Source organism: Hibiscus syriacus, unplaced genomic scaffold (assembly GCF_006381635.1).
Source record: "Hibiscus syriacus cultivar Baekdansim isolate YM2019G1 unplaced genomic scaffold, ASM638163v2 tig00020682_pilon, whole genome shotgun sequence".
NCBI classification, from domain to species: domain Eukaryota; kingdom Viridiplantae; phylum Streptophyta; class Magnoliopsida; order Malvales; family Malvaceae; genus Hibiscus; species Hibiscus syriacus.
The window spans coordinates 471,838-494,243 of NW_024062499.1; the positions used below are offsets into that span (position 1 = coordinate 471,838).

Genomic DNA, 22,406 nt, shown 5'->3' on the forward strand with positions numbered 1-22,406 from the left:
ACTCCACTTCTTTACCTTCTTAGTAGGAGAGGAATATCCTTTCTTGATTATCATCCAAGCTTCCATATCATGTGCTTGGATAAATATCATCATGAACCTCTTCAAATGACGATAATTTATTCTATTGATGTAAGGAGGTATGTCAATTGGTCTGGATTCTTTCATGGAGAATTAATCATAAGTGGACGCCATCTTTATCGATTTAACTCTTCCTGAATCGACTCAAGAGGTGGTTAAACCTTCAAATGAGTGAGTCTCTGATACCAATTGTTGAGTTAATCGATTGACGAAATAGCCAAGAGGGGGATGAATTGGCAATTAAAATTTTGGTGAAAGTTTTGGCAGAAAATAGAAAATATTTGCACAACGATTTAGAGTGGTTCGAATTTCTCAACCAAAGTCTACGTCCACTACCTTAGCTATCCACACTAAGTATTTTCCAACAAATTCACTAATTTGTTCTTTCTTTTGAGGAAAAAGAGTAACCTTACAATTCCCTCAAGAATTATACCCCAAATTCTTGAGAACAATCTTTCCCAAAGAGAAGATTACAAATTTTACAAACTTACAAAAAAACCTCACAAGGCAAGATGTTTGCACAATTCTAGAACAAAGAAATAACACTCAAGAATGAATACAATTGAGTACAAATAGTGTTCTTGAAAGAAAAATGAATATTGAATGAAAAATAGGCTTGAATTGCTCAAACTTGATGTTTAAGGCTTTCTCTTTTATTCTCTCTCAATTCTTGTTGATCAATGGCTTCAAAACTTGTTTATATACACCTTGGATTGATTCTAGCCATTGGGAATCATTTGGGTGATGTTAGAGCCGTTTTAGTGTGAAAACCCTCTTAAAAAAGGCTGCTAGGAGCGTGGGGTGTCGGTACACCTTCAATGGGTATCGGTACCTGCAGTGTAAAATTCAAATATTTCGACCGTTAAATGACTAGGGGTATCAGTACCTCTAAGGGGGTATCGGTACCTATTGGGCATTTTGTTTTTCTCGAAGCCAAAATTGGCATAGGGGTATCGGTACCCTATGAGGGGTATCGATACCCATTTGACATTCTGTTTTTCTCGGAGCCAAATTTGGCATAGGGGTATCGGTACACCCTATGAGGGGTATCGGTACCTCCCTATTTAAAACTTATTTTTAGCTCGATTAAGGCTCGAAATACTTTGTAAAAATTGTTTCAAAAATATTTTAATATTGAAACACAATTTTACACTTAAGTAAGGATTGAAATTGACATTTGAAAAACTTGGAGTAATATTTTGATATTCGAATAATTTAATCGAATATATAATTTAAAATATAAAATCTTAAAATTCATTAACACTTAATTTGTTATATTGAAGCATCAAAATGTTTTCAATATAGTCCAAACAATGTTTGTTGGAATTGACTCTGATTTGTCTTTGTGAACTATTACCTGATATATATATATTGGCAAGGTAAATTTTTTTTGTAATTGAAATTGTAGCATTTTCCCCTTTCGCCTTGAAATTAACTGCAAATTATATTAGAATAATTAAACATAGTAGAACAATAGTGAACTGTAAATATAATAAACCATAATTATTAATCCATTCCATAAATAAATTAAACATCACTCAACAAATCAAAAACCATTAAACAGAAAACAGTAAACCTAAAAGCTTAAACATTAACTTATAAACCCAAATGCTTAAACATTAACTTATAAACCCAAATACTTAAACATTAAAACCATAAACACCAATACAACTATTATACAAATTATCCAAGAAAATAATATCCCATTACGATACAAACTTCTCATTCTCCTAAATTTATGACTATGTTCTACTTCAAAAATTAATTGGTTTTGAAATGAATTCATCTAAAACTTCATTTCTTGAACTGAGAAACGGTCATTACATTGCATCACTTTTTTTTTAATTCCTTATTTTCTTTTCGCAACTCGTAAATTAAGAACTTCGTTTGTTTTTTGGACATTTATGCATCATACCATTTGAAGAACTTACAATTTGAATTCTTGAAATTATGGTAGTTAAAATATTTTCTACCTGTATTTTTCCTTTTCCAAGTTGTCCACATATGGCATTTCAAACCACATTTACAATACACTATGATTCTATCATATTCCCACGAGAAAGACGAGTGAACATTGCTTCCACGACTGCTTTCAATTAACGAGCTCGTCGAATTAGTCATAAGATTTATAATACTAATGAAAATATTTTAAATATTTCATTCAAAGCAAAGTTCCATTCGAAATTTCATTCGAGTATACTGATTATATGGAAAGTTTAGGAAAATAAAATAAAAAAAGATGAGAGGAGAGGAGAGCAAATGAAAGATTTAGAGATGAAATATTGTTTTTATATTGAAAGTCCAATAGATTAAAGACGAAAAACTTACACAAATCTTATGATGATGCCTAACGGATGGAGGTGACAAAAGGAATTGCTGCTCTTCAAAATCATGATAGGGTGAGATGAATTTTGGGAAAGTAGAGTAGAAAGGAAAGTAGAGAAATTTAAGGTTTTTAAATTAGATTTCAAGGTAAATTTTTTTTCTTTTTTTAATTACTTACTTTCCACCTCAGCTCATTTAAACATATGCAACGCCCAGTCAACATTAAATAGACTGAGTTGGGAAGCTTCACGTGCCACATCGATTGTTTCGTTGGCCGAAAATGGAAACTGTTGATTAAAGGGTCGCATTGAGTATTTTTTCCGGAGTTGAAAGGTTACATTGGTCCAAAACAAACGATAGGGGCCACATTGATATTTTTTAAAAGTTGGAGTGCCTTTGATGTCTTTTTACCTTATTTTTTATTTGTCTCTGTCCCTACCAATTACCAAACACATTTTTTAAGGTAAATTTCATGGAAGTTAAGTGATTCTTCCTAATTTTGTTTTGTTTAAATTTCAAAATAAGGATGTAAGAAATTACATCTTAGGTCGAACATTATGTCGAAATCAGATTTGTATATATTTTTTTGCCTATTTCTTTGTTTGTAAAAGTTCAGATTGTGTTTCTGCTATAATTTCACTCACTCATAATACATATAAAGGTAAATGCGCCTCATTACAAGCACATGGTAAAACGCTAAAACACGATGGCTGGTTTATCCACAGGACATAGGGAAAATAAACATATAATTAATTAAGTGATTATACCAGCAAAGTAGCAGAAAAGGGGTTTGTTATATTGATTCAAACAGTCAATCATTCTGCTCTCTGCTTCTCCCCGAGAGTCCGAGATTGAACAGTGACTTGGATTGAAGTTATTTTGCTTCATTGGCTTACAGTTTCGCTCTTTAACAGTTGTTTTGTTTCATTCAGTAATTTAAAGAGAGAATATATATATATATATATCCATTCAGTATTCGGGAGCTGTCGCAGGGGAAGACGTCGGGAATCAGGGGCTCCACAACTCAGAAAAACACAGGACCAAAACCCCCTTCCCCATGCAAACGCATAAAAGCAAAATCTTTCCTTCAAATCACCTGCCTTTTTAAAACGTGGCGTTGCGTCCTCTTGTTTCGGTTTTCTTTTAAAGACCTTTTCTCTCTGTTGGTTTTTGCTGGTTCAATCATTCAATTTGGTTTTGTTGAATCAGCCGACCCAAATTTCCCCCAAGGAAAGAAAAGCTTCACTCCTTTGTCCAGATTCATCTCCGATCAATCAATTCCGCCTCCTGTTGGTCTTCAAGGTCCTTCATTTTATGTTTCTCTTTTAGTTTAAATTTTCTGGCTATGGTGGTTCGATTAGGATCTGATTTTCAAGAGAGTCTTGTGTATGCTTATACATGTTCACTCTCTTTTTTATTCATTCTCTTTTTTTTTTTAATAATTATACTAATGGATAGTCTCTCAGTTTAAGGTCAAGCCTTGTCAAATTTTCTTTGAATTGAAGAAATCTGGGGCGTTCAAGCTTACATAGGTTGTTAGCTTTCATTACTTTTCGATTTCTTATTTCCACTTCAATCTAAAAACCGAATCTTATGCTCTTCACAGTGGTTATTCTTTCATTTTCTTTTCTTTTCTTCTCTCTTTTTTTTTTTTTTTTTTTGAATTTCCAATCAGTTGCATAAAATAGTAATAATTACATTCTTAGATCTAACAAAATCTCGATTTTGTCTCTTGTTGTCAGCAAATTTCTATATTTGTCTTATTGTTCAAAATACCACCATTTAATCTCAGCAAATTTAGAACGGCAGTGTGAAGCCTCTTTTGTTTTCTCTTCTTTTGAGATTTCTGCCATTACATGCAGCATGCACCTGCTTCAGCTCATTTAAACACTTTCTTAAATTTCAAGATTTAATGGCATCACGTATTCCGTATCTTTGTTTCTCCTGTTTCGATTTATTCTATCTTAATTGTAACATTTACTTTTAAAAGCTGTTGATGTAGGTTTTTTTTTGTTTACTTCAATGTAATTTCCTGCAGTTTTCTATGAGTGTAACATAGATCTTTGTCTGTCTATGAGGACAGTTATTTCGACTGATAAGAGAAGAAATGCTTCATCTGACGGGGTATGCTCTTTCTTTTCAAGTTTGAAGGGCTTCTAACATTGAAACTTTAGTAGAATTTTATCTTTCAAAGCTTGTAAATGTCTGATATTGTTGCAGGGAAACGTCGGATTTAAAATGAGGCAGCTTCCATTTATGGGAGTTATTTTTACAGTTATGATGTACATTGTATATAGAACCACAAATTATCAATACTACGAGACAGAGGTATAAAAACTCTCCTTGTTCTCTAGATTTCACTGGTTTTGATTTATTGTAAGGAGATAAAGGCAATTTCCTTTTCTTGGCCTTTATAGTGGTAAATCTTGGTTCTTTTAATTACTTGTTACTGTTAACCCACAAAATTCATGCTGTCATTGTTATTGTAATAAGGTGTCTGGTTATTCAGACTTCGGAGAAGAAAAAAAATTTAACCTTGTGAAGCTTGCTAAAGCTATATTCTGATATTTTATAAATGCTTTCTCTTATTTTCAGATGGAAACCAAATTGCACCCTTTTGAAACAGTAGAGGTAAGTATGCAGAAATTGTAACTTTTTTGCCATGGTTTTTCTTCGGACTACGTTTTTGTATAAGTTAAAGTGTAATTCATAATTCATTAGATTCTCACATTTTTACTGTTTCAATCGATTTAATTTTCATCCAAGGTGCCTATCATTTTTGTGGCTAGGATAATGATTTGCCTTCCGTGAAATTAAGAGATTTGCCTCGTGGCATTATGCAACCTCGTTCAGATTTGGAACTAAAGCCTCAATGGTCAAAGAGTTCACGGTCAATGGTGAGGTTCAAATATTCTTGTGTGCTAGCGTGAACTTAATGCCAAGATATGAATATAGACACTTTCTTTTTTGTTTTTGTTTTTTCCCGTTCTTTCTTTCTTCCTTTCTTTCTTTCTTTCAATGGATACAGTAATGAAGATTGTTATCTTCTGAAAATTTTGTTATTGTTGCAAAAAATGAGTTTGTTTACAATATTTCATGTCATTCGATGGCTATCCAATTGCAGGTTAATATTACCACAGATAAGAACTTGCTGGCAATGCCAGTTGGCATTAAACAAAAAGAAAATGTCGACAGTGTTGTGCGAAAGGTATTGTGTATTGTCCTGTTGACTTTCAAAATTGATTAACTGCATAATGTTTGCCTAACTTTGTTAAATTCAGTTTCGTGCAGCGAATTTTACCATTACTCTATTCCATTACGATGGCAAAGTGGATGGATGGTGGGATCTTGATTGGTCTGACAAAACCATTCACATAGTGGCTCATAACCAAACAAAGTGGTAAGACCTACTGTTATTGGAAGGATTTCTTTTGTCCTATGTCTTGTGGAACTTGTTGGTGGGTGTGTGTGCTCATAATATAATTGGAGTTTGAACTTATTGTAGGTTTGTTGCTAAAACAGTTTCTAAGGAGGCTTGAGTCATTTTGAATTGTAGTCTGGATTAGGACTTGCTGTATCAAATAAGGCATTGTATCAGTTCTACAATTCTTATATTTGTATTGTCGTGTATACATTTTTTGCTGCTGTCATGTGCAGATGTAACATTATGAACTAATGGTTATATGTGCTTCTCTAAGAGTTTGATATAAATTGGTTCATGGATTTTGGACTGCTCGAAAAACATGAAGCAATGGCTTAGATGAATCTTTTTTTTTTTTTTGGATGGAATGAGTTGATGAGTTGGATAAACTTTGGATTTAGCTTTTGGAATCTAATGTGAATTCCTATATGTTTATCACAGTGCCGCAGTCCAAATAAAATTCAAGTGAAATGAGTGAAGTATGCATAGCATACAAATTGCTCCTTTAGTTCAAGTGAATGACTTGAACTCAAGGAATGGAATGAGTTGATGAGTTGGATAAACAAATTGGACTGCTTAGATGAATCTTATTGATTGGTTTGTTGTATCCATACTCTTTCTACTGAATTTCTTGATAAGCTTAGTGATCTCTTCCCTCTTTCAGGTGGTTTGCGAAGCGTTTTCTACATCCGGATATTGTGTCAATTTATGACTACGTTTTTCTTTGGGATGAAGATTTGGGGGTGGAGCATTTCAATCCAAGAAGGTAAATGGCTTTTATGACATTTCAGTCACCTGCAATATCTTGATGTTTTCTTGCCTTAACATAATCTTATGAGTTATTCAGTAATAATATTTACTTCTGTCCAATTTTCTTGACATTCAGTTCAATCTTTCTCTTGGTTACACTACTATTTCTGCTTTGTGAGGCTTTTGGGGAAAATCCAAACATTTTGACTAAATAGGTGGAGTCCTCTTTCTCAGGTACCTAGATATTGTTAAGTCGGAAGGCTTAGAGATTTCTCAGCCGGCTTTAGACCCAAACTCAACGGAAATACACCACAGAATTACTATACGTGCCAGAATGAAGAAGTTTCATAGGTGAATGAGATGGTCTATGGCAATTCGGAAAAAGCTTACCGATCATTATTTGTATAATACTTATGAACGTTTTTGGAAAACTCAGGAGAGTCTATGAACTCAGAGGTAAAACGAGGTGTTCAAATATAAGCGAGGGGCCACCATGCTCTGGGTGAGTTATTTTATCATCTCATTGCTAGGTAGCATGATATAATGTTTGAAAGCAATTTAATGACAATAATTTCATCTTTCAAAATGTTTGAAAAAACAACCTAAAGTTCCTTTCCTATCTTGATAACTTCTAAAAATGATCCTAAGAGTTTTTTCCCCCATTCACATCTTTCATACTCCATCAGAGATCCTCTGTTGAAAAGCTGGTAAATCAATCTGACTATCCGATAGCTAAGACTGTCGATAAGCAGATCGATGAAAAGCTTTAAGAAAATAAAATGTCATGATCTGGTTAGTCGTGCTGATCTTAATCATCCATATTATCTTAGTAGATTTGTGGAGGGAATGGCTCCGGTGTTCTCCAGAGCTGCCTGGTATTGTGCATGGCATCTCATACAGGTAACCATGCATGTTTTCCTTGTCTACATAGAATTTTAACGGTAGCTGCTTCTTTCTCCGCCTCACATTTCCATATGATCTATCCTTCCCTTTTCTATCAATTTGTAGCATACACATTTATCACTACACAATTTTCTCTTTTTCATTTTGTTTTGCTGTTGATCTCTAAGACCTTTTTCTTTCTTTCAGAACGATCTTGTTCATGGATGGGGAATGGATATGAAACTTGGGTATTGTGCACAGGTAAGATTTCATTCTTTATAGTTCATATCCCTTTCATTCTTCTAGGCATATATTTCAGCATATTTCTACAAAACATTATGTTTATTATGGATGCCTATTCTATTATTCAGGGTGATCGCATGAAGAATGTGGGGGTGATTGATAGTGAGTACGTTGTTCACAAGGGCATACAAACTTTGGGTGGGACAGGAGAGCTCTCATTGAGGAAATCCAAGAAGGTTTCTGCTTTGCCTTATATTTTCTGTGCTTTACATTTGTTTATATTCTTCACAAGGCTAATGGTTATGATCAACAAGCAGAGCGAATAAACTCCTTTAAAGGAGTAAAGGAGTCATTTCTTAACATCTCTAGATATTATAATTTAGTTTCTTAATTGTTTTTTCTGCTCGTGTGCAGAGACGTAAGGTTAGGACTCGGGCTTCAACTTTCGATTCACGAGCTGAGGTGAGATCCATAATTCTTGAATTCACCTCTATCCTTTATCAGTAGACATTCCCTTGATTAGATAAGCAATTAATGTGATAATGGATATATTGTTTTTAGTTCCTTTGGCAAACAAAAACTTAGCTTTTACACCCGCTCAGTTTGCAATTGATAAGTGTCTTTAGGCAACACCCCTTGATGGCCATATGCATATTATAATTCTCCATAGTTTAATGGTTATCCGGCACTCGATAATATGGCCATATAGCGGGAGTTTTTACCCGGCTTCTTCGGATGAATGAGTACACAAAGAAATATCTAAACCATTTCTGAACAGGGAAATACATATTGTTGCAGATTCGCAGGCAATCCACATGGGAACTTAAAGTCTTTAAAGAGCGATGGAATCAAGCCGTACAACAAGACAAGTACTGGATCGATCCATTTTCGAGAGAACAAAAGCGAAGACATAAACGCGAAAGCAAAGTTTTTGACATTTACGACTAATCAAAGCCGGTCGTGGTTGCCTTTCCCTCGTTCACCGTCACAGATACAATAGTCTAATCTCAACAGCATCACCCATACTTGTATTTTAACTTTCCTCTTGCATGCTCATATGATTATTTCATTATTTTTGAACACGTGCTTTGAGCTTTGTCTATATGATACATAATCTAGTCTTGTTTTTGGAATTTATTCTAGGACGTAATTGAAAACTGTTATAATATGTAAGCGGAAAAAATAATCAAAGCGATATCAACATAAAATAAGACATGCACAGGAGACAAGATTTAATGTGGTTCGGCCTTGTCTATCTCTAAGGGCGAGATGTACAATAATCCACTATAGAAGTAAAGAACACGAAGAATACAAGTATATGATGTAACATCCCAAATACCGGGTTAGTGACTAAAGTGTAAGAATATAGAACTTTGTGATTTAAATAGATAAATTGAAAAGTTCATGGATTTAATTGTAAATTGCGGGTGTAGGATTGATTAACAAAGATGGAAATATGGAAGGGCATAATGGTCTTTAGGCAAGGAAATAAATTAAAAATTTATTAATATTAAATACACGTGGAATAGAAGAAAGGAAATCTAGAATTCTCGTTCTTCATATTTTCTTCCTCCTCTCCACCGTGACTTCGTAGCTAAGGTAAAAAATCTTTCAGTTAGTGATTTCTTGTAATTTTTTATTGATTTTGATTTTTGAGGTATTAAGGAAGCTTGAGAAAGCTTAAGGAGATATAAAAACTAAAAGATGCTTAAGTTATGGGTGATTTAGTAAAAAGGGTTTTTGAGTGACTTGATCAAAAATTGATTAGCAATTGAATTTGGAAGTTATATTTGACTTGTCATAAGTTAAAGTAAGAGGTTTAAGGTGTTGGATATGGATTTGGGACATGTTGCTGAATTGCTATGATTTTTAGTTTCAAGTGTTTTAGTGGGATTTTAGATGTTTAGATGTGTTAAAGTGATATAAGTTGGTTTTGATAAGTATAGTTGAGTTTAAAGGTCTGAAAGGAGTTAAAAGTATAGAGTTTAGGTAAGTTTTGGTAAATTTTAGAGTTGAAATGAGTAATTTCTGGGCAAGAGTATATGTATTGGATGAATAATACCGATATTTCAAGACAAAAATAGGGAAATATGGGTTTGAGTATCGATATTGGAAGAACAATATCGATATTATAAGATGAAATTGTATGAATCAGTAGAACAGTATCGATACCGAAGGAGTAGCATCGATACCAAGGGTATCGATACTAATGGACAAGTATCGGTACCATTTTTAGAGACGAATTCTAAAATGTAGATTGGGTATCGATACTGAAGTATAGTATCGATACCATAGTGAGGAAGTATCGGTATTGGGCCTAGGGTACTGATACTATTCAGATTGAAATTGTGAACTAAGTGTTTCGTTTAGCTTAATTTATTGAGGATTGATTATAGTAATATGAACTCCGATATTTATCTCGGTCATATTATTGTGTAGATATCAAACGAAGGCAAGTTCCGGACGAGTCGAAGTTATAAGATTGACCAAGAGTAATAAGGATTGTGCTTTGACTAAGTGAGGCTAAGGTGAGTGCATATTATATATATATATTGTTTTATGGAAAGAAGACTTGCGATGAGTTTATTTCCAATGTTTTGATTAAATAATATTTTGAAAGTTTATTAAATGCTATGAATACATGTTTATATGAATGTAAGCATAATTTCTTGCTACGTTTCAACCCACCAAATATGAATGTCAAGCTTCAGAATGACCTCACTTCCTTCAAACAGTTAGAGGATGAAAATTTGTATGAAGCTTGTGAAGTTTTAAGGATTTGATGTGTAGATATCCAATGCATGGATTCCCACACTGGACGTATATAAAAATGTTCTATAACGGGTGGAACATGAACACTCAAGTGGTGGTTGATGCTTCAACAAACAAAGTGTTGCTGGACAAGAAATATAATGAAGCCTATGACATTTTGGAAACAATATCAAACAATGATTATCAATTCCCAACACGAAGAACATGCTTGGCAAACGCAATGTTGCAGTAGTGGATTATGATGCTTCAATACAATGGCTCCTCAAATCACAACATTGACAGATATGGTGAAGAAGATACAAAAGTCATGGGGTATCTACGAGGTGAATACAACATCTCTAATCTTATGTGTTTATTGTGGAGATGATCATAGCTTTAAAGAAATCCCCCAAAATACTTAATTCGTTTACTACATGAGGAACTACAATAAGAATGATTATTCCTACGACAACACTTATAATGCCAACTTCCGTAAAAATCCCAGTTTGTCTTGAAGGAGCAAAAATGTTGCAAATCCACAATAGTAGCATTGTAATCAATTATAACGTTACAATCAGTAGCAATCGATGCCTCATCATCAGACACAACAACATGTTACATAGCCACAACAAAGGTAGAATTATCAAGGACAATCTTCAACACAAACCACTAATATTTCATCTCTTGAAGCTTTAATGAAACAGTATATGACAAGCCAAATGGTGAATGATTTAAGTAATCGATTACAAGGAGTGTTATCTAGGGATACTGAGAACCCAAAGTAGCAAGGAAAAGCTCATTGCTACGAACATTACAAAGCCATCACAACTAGAAGTGGTCTCCATATTGGAATGCCTACTGAGGAGCCTAAGAAGAATGATGTTGATGGGCTTGGACAACAAAATAAAGGCAAAGACATGGAAGTGAGCCTTGAACCAACTATTGATGTTACATCAAGGGTGTAACATCCTCAATATCGGGTTAGTGACTAAATTGTAAAATTTCATAATTTGGTGACTAAAGTAGATAATTTGAAAAGTTTAGAAACTTATAGGGGAAATATTGTGTAGGATTGAATTGAAGAAAATGAGTAATAGAATGATAAAGTGGTCATTTGGTAAAGAAAATAATTAAATTGGGTAGTGGTTATATTTAACCCATGTGGAAGGGAGGAGGCAAAAAGAAAGTTTCTAGAGAACTCTCTTCTTCTTCTTCAGGTGTTTAAGCTAATTACAAGGTGAGTTTCTTGTTAAATGATTATTAGTTGAATTTAAGTTGGGTTTATGTTCTTTAGATGATACTTAAGCTTAATGAAAGCTTAAGTTATCTTAAAATCAAAAGATAAGGAAGTTAGGATGGATTAAAGAAAAGGGGGAATAAATGAAATCTTGGAAGAAGGTTAGTAAATAAAGTTTGAAACTGGAATTGACTTGTCATAGACCTAATTAAAAAGTATGAAGTGTTAGAATTAGAATTAAAAAATATTGGAAATTTGGTATGATTCTTGATTTCCATATAGATGATAGAATTTTGAAGGTAAAGATGTGTTAGATGAGTATAAATGGATTTAAGTATGTGTACTTTAGTTAAGAATAGGAAAGGGATTAAGATATGAAGTATTTGAGCTGAAATGAGTAAATTTTCGGGCTTAAAATGTAAAAAACTAGGCTTGGGTATCGGTACTGCTTCATCCAGTACCGACACTTCAAGAGTAAAATAGGGACATTTGGTATAGGGGTATCGATACTGGTTGAACAGTATCGATACCATAAGTTTGAATGTGGTAAAGGCATTCATGAGGTATCGATACCAATGTGTAGGTATCGGTACCATAGTATAGTAGTATCGATACCAGGTTAAGGGTATCGATACCGGAAAACATCAAATCTAATTTCGGTATCAATACCTTGGGGGTATCGGTACCCTATAATAGAAGTATCAGTAATGTGTTTGTAGTATCGATACTACTTAAGTTGGGAAGTTGATATCAGTATTTTGGTTAGTTTAAGTTAGTACAAACCCTTTTCGAATATTTTAAATTCCGATATTCATTAGATTATATTCGTGTAGATATTGAGCCCAAGCAAGTTCCAGAACAATTAAAGAATTAGAACGGTCAAGAGATAGATAAAGTTCTAGAATTGATTCCAATCAAGTAAGGCTAAAGTGAGTGCATACCATAGTTAGTATAGATATTGTTGTATGGAAATAAGACTTGTGATTAGTTTATTTCCTATAGTTGAGTTCATGATTTCATATTCATGTACATACAGATATTATGATTATAGTGAGTATATGCATAATTCATACACTCTTTAATATGGTATAATATGTGATTAATGTAACCATAAGAGTAAAATTTTAAGTTAAGTATGATAAGATAAAGGATCATATATGTGCATGTGATGTGTTTATATAAGAATGATATAAGTGATTTGAAAATGTGACATGTATTCATATTTAAGCCCATGTTATATGATATGAGGGCTATAGGTATAATTGACATGCCAAGAGTTGAGGGTTATAAGTGGTCATTCGGGATATAGTGGTCATTCGGGACAAAGTGGTCCTTCGGGACAAAGTGGTCATTCGAGACAAATTTTAAGTGATCATAATGGGAATTTATTTGAGTTGTGGTGATAGCATGTGTGCACAATCTCAGTGTACTCACATACCTCCTATTCTCAATAATGTACATGAGCATCTAGAGATAAATTGAATTGAAACTCTCATAAGAAGATAAGTTTCATTTGTGTATGTTATGAACATATATATGATAGTTTAGTAGATACATGCAAATTGTAATGTCATAATGAAATATTAGTAGTGCATTCTTCATGAATTCATTGTTATAAGTTTTATTATGCCTCACCAAGTTTGTGACTTAGCGTGTAAGTGGTTTACACATAGGTACCAAGAAACGGGAAGATCAGAATTAGGAGTTGCAAGGATATCATATCTCTACTAGCATATCAGATCAAAAGTAATTTGCAAAGTAAGTATTTTGTTGTATCAAGTGTGTTGGCATGTAAACAAATTGTGAATTACAAATGCTCTGATCGATTTTGTAATCATTTTGGGATAACATCTATGTAAATGATTGTACTGTGCTTTTAATATAAGTTTTAAATTTTATGAGATTTTGTCAAAGTAAGCATTTTGAAAAGTCAATGTGACACCTCGGATTCGTATCCGGGTCAGGTACGGGTTGGGGGTGTTACAAAGGGAGACATGAAAATTTAGTAATTATGGGATAATGCCATCATCAATACCAACAATACTGCCTCATGTAATGCTGCCACCAATGCCAAATCAACAAAATCAAAGACCTCCACCTCTATTTCCTAAACAATTGTAGAAAATCAAGGAGAACCAACAATTTAGACAATTCATTGTTGTGTTGTGACAATTGCACGTTAATATACTATTTTTGGAAGCATTGGAGCAAAAACCAAACTACATTAAATTTATTAAGAAAGTTCTTTCCAAGAAACGTATAGTTAGTGATTTTGAGATCGTTGCACTCACTAAAGAGTGTAGCGCCATTTTCACGAGCAAATTGCCCCAAAAGTTAAAGGATACAGGTAGTTTTACTATTCCTTATACTATTGGAAAATAATACATATGTAGAGTTGTATATGACTTAGGCTCAAATATTAACTTAATGTCCTTGTCTATTTTTTAGAAACTTGGGATTGGTAAAGCACAACCCACAACAGTTATACCTCAACTCACTGACTGATCCATTTTTCATCCCGAAGGTAAGATTGAAAATGTGCTAGTACAAGTGGATAAATTTATCTATCCAGTGGAATTCATTGTCTTAGACTGTGAAACCGACAAAAAAGTACCTATAATACTAGGAATACCATTCCTTGTTACTAGACGAACATTGATTGATATTGAAAAGAGATAACTCACATTACGTCTCAATGACCAACAAATTATATTTAATATAATTGACCCTCTTCAATGTGAAGAAGAAGACGAATGTCATGCTGTTGACATTGTTAAAGCAATAGTACAAGAACAATTAGATGAATATAGGAGTATTAAAGAACTCTTTAATATTGTTGTGACAAAAGAAGACTTGGACGAGCCAGAGGGGAACCAAAACCTTCACATTGATCCTAGCATCAATTGCAACTCTACACCTTCATTGTCGACTACAAAGCCGCAACATGAGCACCTGAGGAAACTGCAAATGCTGCTGTGATTAGACCAAGAGAATGAAGACCCCACAAAAGAATGATCAACAAGTCTCATATCATACACATAAGTCTAAAAATCCTGCATATCACGGGACAAATCCACTCTACCACAGAAATCAAAACTTTCCTGCAACTCCAACATCATATTAAAATCTCCTACTACCCCACAAGGAGCATCTCCAATGAAACTTTTCAACCCCTGCAAATGGCTCCATAACTCTCGCCTCCCAATACCATCATTATATCCATAAATAAACGTAAAAAGATCCATCTCTATCATTACATTAAAACTTACATGTAATACTCTACCATGTAGTCTATAACACTTCCAACAATCCACCAGACCTCTATAACACCCATATCCTCCCATTAATAGTAGCAACATAATTATTAAAGCAATCCCGACCACCAAATCATATCCTCAAAATCTACTGCTTATTATGCTGGTTAACTTTGGTTTCTAATAAACAAACCACATCAGCCTTCATACTTCAAATCCTCCCAATAACCTGTTTTTTCTTAGAGGGACAATTAAAACCCCTCACATTTCATACAACAAATTTCATAAAAACTAAAATTTACTAGCATATGTCAAAATTGCCTTACCACCATTCCTTCTATCAAGCTTTACATTTACTAGCATAGGTCAAAATTGCCTTACCACCACTCCTTCTATCAAGCTTTCCCTTATTCCTTTGCTTCAACTCTTTTACTAACTCTGCCACACCAACAACAGCTAATCTCTGTTTCTTTGGTGACACTAGTCTCTACAGCACCTCCAATTGTCTTGATAGGAATCTATAAAGAATCAATAGATCCCCTAACATCCTCATCCATTAACTCACATTCTTCCAAATACGACCCCAAAGCAGCATCACATAGAATAACATACCTATTCTCAGAGCTCTTTAACACCCTACTAGAATTAATCGATCCTAAGCTAGCATGAACAACATCACTGTTAGCTACTTTATCCTCATCATACTTCAATCTAAAATTTAAACTGATAACACATAAACAATCCATGACAGCGTTTGAACTCAAAGCAATATCAACACCGTTCTTTACTGCAACAAACCCACCTCTATGAGAATGACATTATCCAACCATGGCTTCCTCTCCCCCATAGTGCTCCTGCCCTCATTTTGCACCAACCATTTCTCAGTACACATTGGATTTGCTCATTTAGATTTATCTACTTGCGTCGAAGCTTTTTTAGGACATTTTTGCAACGAATGCCCCAAACACAACGAAGCTTTTTTCAACGCACCAAAATTAAGCAATTTGTCCACAAATTGAATAACAAAGGAATTTTGCCATACCTAGCTATCAGCAATGAAGACCCCCTCAGACGGGGCCACCAAGATAGATCCATTGCTGTAAATCAGAGGAAAAAACTCTAGCTTATGGTCCATATTTGAATCGAACAACTTACTCCAATCCAGGGATTTGTGAGCCGCAAAACCCCCTGATCCACCTTCAATATCGAGACCCAAACAATCCACCAAGAATCCCCAGTTATGGAACCCTAATTTTCATGTTACACAACAACATGCATTTGTAGATGAAAATTGAAGAAACTACTTTTCTCTTAATCGGAAATGGAGAAAATAATCTTAGAGATTTAAGCTGAAAGAGTATCCCTCTTACCTCATTATAATATTTGTTACATAACAAATGTACCAATTAAGAAGTTGTTTAATTGTTATGAATAAAAAATATTTTAATTTATTTTAAAAATATCGTTTTTAGTTAGTGTTATTAGACTAACATTTATTGTCTTTGTTGCAGTGCGATTTAATAATTAAAACAGCATTTTATTCTCCAATAAAATTAATCTATTTCATTTAACATACAAAAATGTAATTAACATATAAAAATAAATCTATGTTTTAAATATTATTATCAGATAAGATACCAGTTACCAAGTAATTATTCTACTTAGTATTTTTCCTGCATTTATTTATTTATCGGTGAAGTTCTACAAATTTGTACAAGCCGACTGTTAATGGAAAGTCGAAAAGTCCAACTTCCTCCTCAACAGCAAAAATATGTTCCTCTTTACAGAATTCACCTTCCCTTTGCTAAAACAGCCAACTAATTTGTTCTAAAACTTCTTAACCTAATCGTTTCAATTCACTTTTTTCAAAAGACATATTTTTGAATTGCAGTTCAGTCTTCCTCATGATATCTATTATATGTTTTCTTTTGCTCTAAAAACCAAGTTTTTGCAGATAAAAATCCTACGCTAATGGCTGGTCGTTACGATAAAAATCCTTTCGACGACGAAGAAGAAGAAATTAATCCTTTCGCTGTCAGTATCTTTATTTTATTTGGTGATGTTTGAATGATTGTTGAATTTTGAAGTTCGATTGTGCTAGCGCTGTTTGGTTTTTGTTGTAGTTCTTTTAGTTAGGGATTTTCTGAAAAGTTTAGTAGTAGAATATTTGTTGACTTACATATTTTCTGGAGATTTTGACTTTCATCTGAAATTTTGGTTGAATTCGGTTCTTGAAAGACTTTTACTTGGTTTTTGCAGTTTATATGATCATTGATGTGACTTCGTGTTTATTTTTTATGAGTACCCGTTAATACAGTAAAAAGTTCATTTAAGTTTGTTCAATTACTGAATTTATCATCAAATTGTTAAAAAGAGAAAAAAAAATCATTTTCCTGGTGCTAAAGATCATTTTGTACTATTATATGATTAATTCTGAGAAAAGTGATATCAATAACGTTTTATTCATGTTTTATTTAATCATAATTCTATGGTACTCATAGACGAAAGATTTATTTTCTTTAGTATCAACTCTCTCGTTCATCTAATTGTGATGTTAGTACCTTTTAATCAATATATTCTGTACATTCCTGCTATAAGCAGAAGGGGAATTCTCATGGTTTTCATTTTTGCACTTAGATAAACCTTTGTCCATGAAATGCAGATTATGTCAAATTGCAACACTTTATAACTTGATTTATCTGTCAATAAGTTTGTGTTTAGATGCTAACCAGCTTCTTTCTCTTTTAATATGATTCCTTTTTTTCTAATAATTTATACCAGGATGCAGCAGCGAGAGGGAAGGCACCTGGCCAATCTAAATTTGGTGGAGGTCTATTTTCATCGGTAAACTGAATCGTTGTTATAAAGTTTCAAATGAACATTGAACATTTAATTTACAACTTATTGTTGAAGTAAGAATGAGTGCAGTTATAGGACATATGTTTCGTGAGGTATCAGGTGAAAGGTGTGGAATTTTTCATATGGCTTTGGTTGTTTTCATCGTTTCGTTTCTGTGGAGATTAGAGAGTGCCTCTGTTTTGGTAGGCTATGTTGTTCCTCTTAGACGCAGATACCAATTCAATGTAAAACCATAGCTTGAGGTGATACTGTGCTAAATTACCCTTTTATATCTAGGATGCTGAAATTCCATGTCTATTAGTGAATGTAAAAACGGTAGTTATAACCTTGGGCCTGAATTGTCGATATATACTGGTAGGTTTAAGAGTGAACTTCCATTTGACCAAGGTTTAGGATGATTAATCCTGAAAATATAGGTTCCTTGCAATATTTGTTGTGATTTGGTCATATCTAGTATTGTTTTTTAATGTTGGTTCTGAACAACTGTATGCTGGAATAGTTGCATATATTACTTGCTTCTTGAATGCATATTGTCAATAAATTTTCAGAGTACTCCAAGTGTTCCACCTGCCTCAAACTCAAGACTTTCACCACTACCTCCGGAACCTGCCGGTTTCAGTTATGACCGTGAGGCAACAATCGATATTCCTCTTGATACAGGTTCACGGGGATCACGCAATCAGGTTGATAAAGACATGTCTCTAAATTTCATTTATACACTTTGGTTAAGCCTTGAATCTCACTTTTCCTGGTTTACTGTTTAAATGTAGGATTTAAAGAAGAAAGAGAAGGAACTCCAGGCTAAGGAAGCTGAACTGAGAAGGCGGGAACAAGTATATTATACAATATATTTTACAACTTTGAATTCATTTCCAAAGGCATATCATCAACATATAAAGAATCTTATGTGATGAAAGCGCAAATATATCCCAATAATCCAAGTTATTTGGATGGTTTTAACTTTTAAGCTGCAAATTCTCATTCTTGCAAGTTTATTTCACAAATAAATGGAATGAAGTTACTGCTCATTGTTAGCTCATATATCATAGCATCCCTTCAATGTTCACTGATCAGCTTACTCCATGCAGGAAGTGAGACGGAAAGAAGAGGCAGTGGCAAGAGGTACCTTTTATTTTCCTTTTATGGTCAACACAACACTTCTATCATGAACTACAGTTTGACTTCTCTTCTTTGCAGCTGGAATTGTTGTGGAAGAGAAAAATTGGCCACCATTTTTTCCTATCATTCATCATGATATTGCCAATGAAATTCCAATTCATCTACAAAGACTACAGTATGTTGCATTTTCGACATTTTTAGGTATGTAAGATGTTTTTATGTTTTCACGGTACATCTAGGTTTCATGCCTAGATTGCATTGGGTAATTATTTGTGCCATGCTTTTATACTGTTGGCTCTTATCTAGATTGCGTTGGGTGATTATTTTTACAATGCTTTTATTTTGTTAACTCTTTAGTTGAAAATGGATTTGATGTAAATTCAAGGGCTGGCAGACAATTGAGTGATTGATGGTGATTCTATGCAGGATTGGCTCTATGCCTTCTATGGAACATCATAGCTGTTACTACAGCTTGGATCAAAGGGGAAGGTTAGTTTAGATATATACTTCCACATGTCTTGTTTTTCTTCTTAACATAACTGTGATTACGCTTTGTTTTCCTTATTAATTTTTAGGTGTTAGGATCTGGTTATTGTCGATCATCTACTTCGTAGCAGGAGTACCAGGAGCCTATGTATTGTGGTATCGCCCACTGTATCGTGCTTTTAGGTACTTAATATATTATATGCTTTTTCTTAATATAGAGTTCATGTTTTGCTTCTTCTTCTTTTTCTATGTTGGCTTGCTCCAATGCTAACTTCTATTGCTGGTTTCTTAAATCCTGCTTTTCATGTTCCTTACACTTGCTAGTCAGCCTTTTAATTTGATTTCTTTTTTCTCACCTTATGACTATCATGCAGGAATGAGAGTGCTTTGAAGTTTGGATGGTTCTTCATGTTTTATTTGGTAATATCTCATGTTTCTCCTGATAGATCTTTTATTCTGGGAATTAGAAGTGATCCTTTTATTCTATTTTTCCTGTTTATAGCTTCACATTGCCTTTTGCATCTTTGCTGCGGTGGCACCCCCTGTAGTTTTTAGAGGGAAATCACTCACGTAAGATCCCCGACTATTTTAGCTTATCTTTAGAAATATATATTTAGGTTTTACTGATGGGACTCGCCTCTATCCTTTTGTTTTTATCCTCGAAAACATATCATTTTCTTTTTGTGGGATTCTTTTATTTCATGTATGAGATAATGGATTGTCCCTTATGTCAGTGGAATGTAAACGTAACACAAATATTTGACATGCAAAATTAATATTCTAGTTCAATTTTTTCTCTGTATCTTACAATCCTACTAATGGTCATTTTGTTTTTGGCCTCATACAGTGGAATCCTACCTGCAGTTGATCTTATTAGCCATGCTTTGGTCGGGGTAAGTAAATGCTTAAACCTGAGAAAAAAATTACCCCCACTCAAGTTAGTTCATTAAAACAGTTGAATTTTCTTAACCTATGTTTAACGTGTAGCATGGGTTTATTACATGCGGGTAATTGAGTGGGACATAGATGGAAACAAAGGAATGTTACTTTTACTGCTGAAGGCTTGAGAACATTGTGATTGCCCAGTTGAAGTCCCATTTCAATGAAATTTCATTTTGTTTATGTAGATCTTCTACTTCATTGGTTTCGGATTATTCTGTCTCGAATCAGTTGTTAGCATCTGGGTTATCCAGGTTTGTTCTGTTTCCAACATGATTCGATGCAATTCCCTCGCCCACATGGTGTATGGTATTTCTAACTTTGTTGGCTGTTGACCTTACAGCAAGTATACATGTATTTCCGTGGGAGCGGTAAAGCTGCCGAACTGAAACGTGAAGCTGCAAGAGGTGCTATGAGGGCTGCCATCTAACGACATCCACAGGCTTGGCAGCAGTGAGCTATCGGTAACCTCACAAGTTGCTTCTGGTTTTATGCACGCTTTGCCATTGAAGGGGAGAATTGAGCTTGTTATATATCTATCCTTGCTTTTGTTGCACATATCTTTGTAACTTGTTTTCGATGCTATTTTCTGTAAAGTTTTTTCAATTGTGGAGTATGATTAGCAGACACCTTTTATAAATTTTTTTCATGTATGAACTGATAAAATACTTTTTTTTTCATGTATGAACTGATAAAATACAGTGATATAGTTTGGTTAAAGACCATCCTATACCATAGTGATATAGGCAGGCTGAAGCCTTGGAATCGGGTCGGGAGGACAAAAAAAAGTCGATTACAATTATGTACTATACCTTAAGAACTCATTTTAGTTTCTATTATAAAAAAAGATTAATTTTAATTCCTATATGTTTGAAAATTTTAACATTTTAATATAGACATGGACTCCGCCTAATATGCAAGAACGAAAGGTAGACATGGAGGCGAACATGGTGATGTGAGTTTGGGGCAGGTTGGAAAATTAGAGGTCATAGTCTACTTACCATCAAAATGAAAAGTGAAGTGGATTCATAGGAATTCATGTCTTAGCACATCAAAACTGCATAGCAGGATGTTTCACTCAGGACCAAGAATATTATTGCAGCCATAAACAACAAGAAATTAAGCTTTACGCTTATGATAAGGTCACGAATGATTTTATTTTCTCTCTTTAGTGTCACTTCTGAATCAACCTGAGTCTTTTACTCATGCAGAGAAGGAGATCCATGTAAATTGCTTTTTGAATGAAGAATGTTTCTTTTCTACGACATCGAATTGAATAGGATTACGAGAGCGATAAAAAGAAAATTGAGAAGAAAAAAAACTGGTACTTATATATTTTCCATGACCCTCCTAACAGGTAGCGGTGCATGTCTTACTATCCATGCTGCAGCCACCCGCACCCGCACTGGCAGAGAAACCTGACCCTGACTTGTTAACAGAGCCATAGCACTTATATCTCTTTTGGGTGTCGCTTTCTCTTTCTTTCAGAGTATGGAGAAGAGAGGAGAGGGTGTTATTCTGAAGGACTTTTCTTTTTACTATTTTAATGATTAAGTGGTGGGATGAAGGATGATTTATGAAGGGAAAAGAGTGAATTGGGGAGAGATGAGTGGAGGGCCTTCCATGAATTCAATGACAAACATGGCTCATCTTAAAACAAGTTACAAGCAGTGACCGAGTTGTAGGTTTTTCGGGTGGGCACATGCCTTCAAATTTAAAATTAGTTTATTAAGTATTATTCTTTATATATGTGCTCACCTTAAAATTAATTTGTTCATACCTTAAATGTTTTTGTGCCACCAAATTTATTTATGCTAAAAGATAATTAAAATTACCTATTATAAACATTATTTGTGTTTGGGTTTAAAAATCCATTCATCAAATCCGAATTGAAATGAAAATGTCATAACATCTCCCTCGGGGATCCATTAGACTTTAAAAAAATTTATTTTTCGGGGAAAGGCGAAGAAATGTGATTTTTAAAACAATTTGATTTTAGAGTCGTCACCAACCATTAAGTTAGGTAGGTTGGAAACCTTAAACGTCAAAAAACAGTATGCGT

At 34.0% G+C, this 22,406-nt stretch overlaps 2 protein-coding genes and 1 non-coding gene across 9 annotated transcripts; 2 read left to right on the forward strand and 1 right to left on the reverse strand.

The window, feature by feature from the left end:
- The first annotated feature begins 3,381 nt into the window (after positions 1 to 3,381).
- LOC120209891 lies at positions 3,382 to 8,739 on the forward strand. 4 transcript variants are annotated; one of them, XM_039208774.1, is made up of 15 exons: positions 3,382 to 3,705; positions 4,442 to 4,527; positions 4,624 to 4,731; positions 4,999 to 5,034; positions 5,193 to 5,300; positions 5,528 to 5,611; positions 5,685 to 5,803; positions 6,489 to 6,590; positions 6,809 to 6,925; positions 7,011 to 7,076; positions 7,408 to 7,474; positions 7,664 to 7,717; positions 7,828 to 7,935; positions 8,114 to 8,161; positions 8,498 to 8,738. In XM_039208774.1, the coding sequence occupies exons 2-15, from the start codon at positions 4,477 to 4,479 to the stop codon at positions 8,645 to 8,647; spliced, it is 1,218 nt and encodes a 405-aa protein (XP_039064705.1). In that variant the 5' UTR covers positions 3,382 to 3,705; positions 4,442 to 4,476; the 3' UTR covers positions 8,648 to 8,738. The 4 variants fall into 4 exon arrangements, with proteins under 4 accessions (XP_039064705.1, XP_039064707.1, XP_039064706.1 ...); XM_039208776.1 differs by lacking the exon at positions 4,624 to 4,731 and having other exon boundaries at positions 8,498 to 8,739; XM_039208775.1 differs by lacking the exon at positions 3,382 to 3,705 and having other exon boundaries at positions 4,468 to 4,527; positions 4,613 to 4,731; positions 8,498 to 8,736.
- Positions 8,740 to 10,402: 1,663 nt separating this feature from the next.
- Positions 10,403 to 10,507, reverse strand: LOC120209905. Its single transcript, XR_005524452.1, has one exon. It is a non-coding gene; the product is annotated as a small nucleolar RNA R71 (small nucleolar RNA).
- Positions 10,508 to 16,622: 6,115 nt separating this feature from the next.
- LOC120209893 (secretory carrier-associated membrane protein 3-like) lies at positions 16,623 to 20,997 on the forward strand. 4 transcript variants are annotated; one of them, XM_039208778.1, is made up of 14 exons: positions 16,623 to 16,710; positions 16,882 to 16,975; positions 17,723 to 17,785; positions 18,349 to 18,483; positions 18,571 to 18,633; positions 18,889 to 18,922; positions 18,998 to 19,120; positions 19,346 to 19,408; positions 19,495 to 19,588; positions 19,780 to 19,825; positions 19,908 to 19,975; positions 20,253 to 20,298; positions 20,533 to 20,598; positions 20,688 to 20,996. In XM_039208778.1, exons 1-14 carry the CDS (start codon positions 16,670 to 16,672, stop codon positions 20,772 to 20,774), a joined length of 1,023 nt encoding a protein of 340 aa, XP_039064709.1. In that variant the 5' UTR covers positions 16,623 to 16,669; the 3' UTR covers positions 20,775 to 20,996. The 4 variants fall into 4 exon arrangements, with proteins under 4 accessions (XP_039064709.1, XP_039064711.1, XP_039064710.1 ...); XM_039208780.1 differs by having other exon boundaries at positions 18,583 to 18,633; XM_039208779.1 differs by having other exon boundaries at positions 18,580 to 18,633; positions 20,688 to 20,994.
- Positions 20,998 to 22,406: the final 1,409 nt, after the last annotated feature.